General features: G+C 33.5%; 1 protein-coding gene across 2 annotated transcripts; it reads left to right on the top strand.

Annotated features, from left to right (window-relative positions):
* Nucleotides 1-383: 383 nt before the first annotated feature.
* LOC112288347 (mitochondrial intermembrane space import and assembly protein 40 homolog) lies at nt 384-2,190 on the top strand. Of its 2 annotated transcripts, XM_024532460.3 has the most exons (4): nt 384-435; nt 1,022-1,056; nt 1,226-1,354; nt 1,718-2,190. In XM_024532460.3, exons 1-4 carry the CDS (start codon nt 390-392, stop codon nt 1,907-1,909), a joined length of 402 nt encoding a protein of 133 aa, XP_024388228.2. In that variant the 5' UTR covers nt 384-389; the 3' UTR covers nt 1,910-2,190. The 2 variants fall into 2 exon arrangements, with proteins under 2 accessions (XP_024388228.2, XP_024388229.1); XM_024532461.3 differs by lacking the exon at nt 1,022-1,056 and having other exon boundaries at nt 1,142-1,354.
* Nucleotides 2,191-5,664: the final 3,474 nt, after the last annotated feature.

The following is a 5,664-nucleotide window of genomic DNA, read 5'->3' as shown; positions in this document are numbered from 1 at the left end:
TGCCGAATTTGGGAGCAGTTCCTTGGTGGGCTAGCCATAAATAGTGTTGTTGTTTCACAGTAAAATATCATTCTTGTTTAGACCTTCATTGACCGAAATAAGTTTGTATGGCACGCTGCAAGCGGAGCTCTGTGCGCACATCGAAATACAAAACATAACCGGATTTGTAACCGAAGACAGAAGCTGAAGGGCACAAGGCAGAAATGAAGCTCATTTGGGAATCCGGGTATCTAAAATTCAAGGGTATCATAAACTGGGTATCATAACCTGGGTATCAAAACCTGGGTATCAAAACCTGGGTATCAGCACCATGACACCGAGATGGTCACCACTTCTTCAGTAAAATGAAAGAGAGGTGTTTTTTTGAAGAAGGAATCAGCAGGGACGCCATGGGTTTGCTAGGGTCTAGCAATGGCGATGACGAGCATATGGAAGGTAGTACCTCGCGTATCTCCATTCCTTGGATAATTCGGCCGCAGATTTCTTTTAAACTTAAATCCCTCAATTGCTTGATCGTTGGAATCGCGAGTTTTTCGACACTGCGGTCGAAGCTTAGGTTTCTGGTTCCATGCCTCGGTGATTTGCGATTTGTGTTGTTCATGAGTGCAGGATGTCTGTAGGTTTGTAGGATCTTATTTTTTTATCACTGGGAGACGGCGACTGTCGCCGCAATCAGGGCATATGATTGGTGAATCTCTTGGGATTGTAATAATATTGTGCTCTGCTTTGTCTGTTGTTCGAGTGAAATTATGTGAGTGGCTTTAGTTTTGGCGTGGGATGGTCTGTGTTGTCGAATTAGGATTCGTGTGTTGCTCTGCAATACACATAGTTTCTTGCGTAGTTAATCGAAATAGGCTTCAGAATCGGGAGTAGGCAGTCGGGATATGCATGGATTGTTCCATATCTGCGGTTTACCTGTATGAAATAGCTGTCTGGTGCTGCCATTTATCTTCACTGGCTTATGATAGTGTTCAGAAGCGGGCTAATTTTCTGATGAACCTTGGATGTTCGCTTGGTGCAGAAGCTGCGGCTTTGGTAGGTGGCGATGATTCAGAGGTCCGTAGCTTAGCCTTCTCTCAAATAAGTAAGTGTTGTTTGAGATCAATTTTCTTCCTAATGTGACGTTGTCTCATGTATGTAGCATGACGGCGAAGGTGTTGAGATGGAAAAAGTGCATCTGGAGTGCTGGGCCTTACTGTCTGGGTGTGGTCTGTGCACTGAACAGCTTTCACGGGAGGAAAGGGCTCGAAGGGCTTTGAAATGCGATTGTGTGGCCGAGCTTCGTGATGGACCCTGCGGGTCACAGTTTAAAGAAGCCTTTTATTGCTTTCTTACTAGCACAGCTGAAGAACAGGTATGCCTGCGGAATACATTTTGGATCTCGACGAGTCTTTGTGTTAGGTCACGTCAAACCGGTGCATTTAGTATAAGGTCTTTGGGTCATCCGAGGGTCGGGATCTATTCATGAGCATTTTTTTTGGTGGCTTTTAAGCAGGCTTACATTCTAGATATAGTCAGTTCTTTCACCTCTTTTAATTTCCTGGCATTTGTTTTTGCAAACCAGGATGTGAGCCTATTTGTGGGATGTTGTTTGTGCGTATTTTCTGTATACATGTAGCACCTCACTGTGTAGGAAAAATGTAGTTTTTACTCGGTTCAATCTTGCTGACTTCAAAGGTATTGGTCACATAAAGATGTCGTTTGAACATGTTTGCAGGGTTCGGACTGCACAAAGTCATTCATCGCAATGCAAACGTGCATGACTGCCAATCCTGAATCGTTTGCTCAGTATAATGGTGAAGACAGGAACCAGAGTAGCCCTGGAGGTGAATTCACATTACATGGAAACAAGCAAGAAGGAACACCTGTGGCCTCTCCACCTCCAGGAGCTATCAGAAAACCACTTTAGGGGCTGCATTCTCGATTTTAGTAGTGCAAAGCATTGAGTTATCTGTTTATTTTTTCAAATTACCAGTTCAAAAGTGCTCCTTTAGTGCAATCATCCTTGCGATGGACTCTAGACAACTTTGGTAGTGCAGACATCAGCTATTTGGTTTAATATTACTTAAATCAACTTGAAGCTGGCTTCGAGTCTTTAGTTCAATTTTAAGGGTTTTTGACAATGCACGTCAGAATTCTCAATTTTTCATGTATTTAAATCTTTCAGGAGCCGAGGATTAGTTCTTCACACTTCAGGGTATTCCATCTTGACAAGAAAACAAGTTCTAATGCGAGCACAAAGTTTGCTTCAGGTTCTTGGTTGGAGACTACAGGGTTCCAAGAACTTAATACGTTCAGCATGCCCGGTTGTTTAATAGAATGTATGCTTAAATTGAGGTCTGTAAATGTCCGATGTCTGATATTCGAGATTAATTTTTAAACGACTAAAGTGCCACTTGTTACGGGACAGAGTGGAAGACGCAAATTTATCTGATAACTGAGAAGCCAACAGGAGAAAGTCAACATATAAATAATCAAAGAGTGGAACTTGCATGAAGAATAGTGGGAAGACAATCCATGATTTTAAGAGAATATTTATTGAAGGTTTGAAGAGAATTTCAAGTTGATGGTATTCACACAAAGTTGTCATCTTTATTATAAAATAACAACAATTAGGTGAAATAAAACATGTGATTAATTGAATGTGAAATTATTTTATTGGAGAAAGGAAGTCCATCATAGTTGCCACTTACAATTATATATATATATATATATATATATATATATATAATTTTTTGTGGTTTAGGATTTATATTGTGAAAATTTATAACTACTAGTAGATGTGACTAATGAGCATTATTGAACTTATAAGAGATTGTGATTGCTGGTGCAAAAAACAATTTCTATCATCAATGTTTTTGCAAGTTTTTGCAAGTCATGAAATTCTAAGCTTGCTCATATTTTCAAGCTTGGTTGCTGAGTGAGAATTTAGTGAAATTATGAAATATGTCACCTTATATAAGATGTATCATTTGTGGATGTCAAAGTAGCAATTTTAGGGTTTGAACTAGTAAATGTTTTCAAGTATTATTCATTTGTAGGTGTGTCATCATGATTGATTTATGTGTGAAGATTGTATAATAAATAATCTTTTGCTATGATCAATTGGTGTATGAGGTGCATCATACTCAATTCATGTGTGAAGAGTCGTCATAGCATTGTATATAAGGCATGCTACAATTGTAATTTAGTGTTATATGAGTAATGATGTAATATATTCATGTATGAAGATTGCATACAAAACATTCTATTTATGTAATCAATTTTTGTTTGAATATTATCATGATTAATTTAGATGTAAAGGGCCATTAATGCATTGTATACAAAGTTATCTTCTTCTATAATCAATTATTGTATGAGTGCTATTGTATGAGTGCTATTGTAATAGATTTATGTGTGAAGATTGCCTACAAAGCTCTCTTTTTCGTTAATAATTAGTGTATAAATGAATATATGTAAAAGATTATCAATGTATTGCATACAAAGCTATTTTCTTTCTCTATGATCAATTGATATATGTTTGTTACTGTAAATAAATATATTTAAAAGATTGTCAATACATTACATACAAAACAATCATTTTTTGTGATTGATAATTATGCAACTCCATTGTGATTAATTTTGTGTATTTTTTTACAATATTCATTGATATATTGATTTAAGCAAAGATTCTTACATACAACACATTGAGTACTATAAATCAATCATAAAATATGCAATCTAAATAAAATACAAATGTATAATTCACATACTTTCAAGAAAAGATGATAAATCTTTATATAACTAAGTCAAGTTACTTCTTACACTACAAAGAGAAAATCCAAGAGAACAAGTATGAATAAAGAAAACTCTAAAACTTTACTAAATGGCTAAATCACTATAGCCAAGCAAACCCTTGTAATATAAGATTTTTTTCTCCAAAATCACTCATAAGACTTGACTTAATAAGAATGTCGAATAAAGGAGAGGAGGGTTATTTTTATTTTTATCTAGGTCTTCAAATTTTAGTTAATATTAATAAAGTCAAGTAATAGAATAAGATAAGTAAATAGAAGATTATTAAACTAAACTAAATTATATATATTTAATAACATTTGGCATCTAATACTACATTATATGATATATGTCTAAATACTAGTATAATAAATTTATATATAAAGATTGCATTCAAAGCTCTCTTCTTCTATAATCCATTAGAATGTGAATATTGTTATAATTAATTCATGTGTAATGAATTATTTATACATTTTATACACAAATTTATTTCTTTGCAATCAATTGTTATCTTAGAACTGTTAAAATAAATAAGGAAAAGTGAAATAAGTTACCTTGTAAAGGATAATACCTTAAGTAAGTTTCTAATAGTCAAAAGATTGATTTTTGGTATATAGAAAGGACATCCTATAGATATAGGACGAGGTGAAAGGCCATGAATCAAAGTCAAGAGAATAAAATATCAACTAAAGAATATTCAAAGACTAAATAAGAGTAATTAGTATTTGACATAAGATATCTTTTTAGTAAGTTAAATGCCAAAGGATCTTAGGACCATGTGTGTAAAAGTCAAAGTGTGGAAGTTGTCTTATAAGATAGCAACCACCACCTATAAGTAATGGGTGTTGGAAGTGAGAGATATCTTACTCCATACTCTCTTTGTGTATAATCTTGCTAGTACTATGTATTAAGACCTCAAAGTTCTTTTTTCTTCATTTGATTTTGGAGGTGCTCATCTTTAATTGTGAATTTTGGAGTTCTTTGAAGCCTTTCTTATTATGAAAAGTAGATCTTATGATTGTTGCTAATATTAGGATTTGATATCATCTAATCCTACTTTTGTATGTAGTTATTGTAGTTTTCTTCTAATTTATTGCTAAAAACATTCATAGGCTTGGAGATTGTTAGATACCTAAGAATATTTTTTTAAAATAATAGTGTTTTGTTTTTTTGTCAATTTACATCATTAGTATGTTAACATTGTGTTTTCATGTACTTAAGTTCATAAAAGATCTACTTATAGTGATAAAAGGTGTTTTGTGAGATTAAAGTGTTATATGACATTAGAAGTGATTAAAGAGTAATAAAGCTTATACAAGAGATTTAGATAGAATATAAGACTTGTGAATTTTTTTATAAATGAAGTTGAAAGTGATTAAAAAGAGAAATCACTAGTTTATTTATGAAGAGGATATTTTGGATTTTTAAGATAACAATGCCTTCTTATCGATTTTAAAAGCTCTAACTTCTCTATTTTTGATTTTCTTTGATACATCTCTTCTTTAGATATAACTTTAACTGAAGGTGAGGGCTTGAGAATGATTGAAAAATTTAGAAGTAACAACTTCTACCATTGGAAGAAGAAAATAAAGCTTTTGTTGGCTTCATTGGATCTTTAGAAAATTATTAATGAAAGTGAAGAGTTTCTAAAAGAGGATGCTAATATTAAGGTAAAGAAAGAATACAAAGATCATGAAAAGAAGGCTTTTGGGATAATTGCAATAAAACTTGATGATGCCAATTTTTGACATGTAATTACTTGTAATAGATCAACAAAAGTATAGAAGACTCTTTGCAATACTTATGAGAGTAAAAACCTTGCCAATATTCTATAGACAAAGAGGAAGTTCTTAATAGTCAAAATAGAAGAAGGAGATGTCTTCATGGCTC

This window comes from Physcomitrium patens, chromosome 11 (assembly GCF_059467195.1).
Source record: "Physcomitrium patens ecotype Gransden chromosome 11, ASM5946719v1, whole genome shotgun sequence".
Taxonomy (NCBI): domain Eukaryota; kingdom Viridiplantae; phylum Streptophyta; class Bryopsida; order Funariales; family Funariaceae; genus Physcomitrium; species Physcomitrium patens.
Note: the sequence above shows the minus strand (reverse complement) of the source record. Positions and strands in the feature narration are given on the sequence as shown.

What these genes read in the sequence shown, in the direction of transcription:
- LOC112288347 (XM_024532461.3), top strand. Translation starts at nt 412, where the DNA reads ATGGCGATGACGAGCATATGGAAG. An exon ending in CGATGACGAGCATATGGAAG is followed by an intron (nt 436 to 1,141) that starts GTAGTACCTCGC and finishes TCATGTATGTAG; the next exon opens with CATGACGGCGAAGGTGTTGA. An exon ending in CTAGCACAGCTGAAGAACAG is followed by an intron (nt 1,355 to 1,717) that starts GTATGCCTGCGG and finishes ACATGTTTGCAG; the next exon opens with GGTTCGGACTGCACAAAGTC.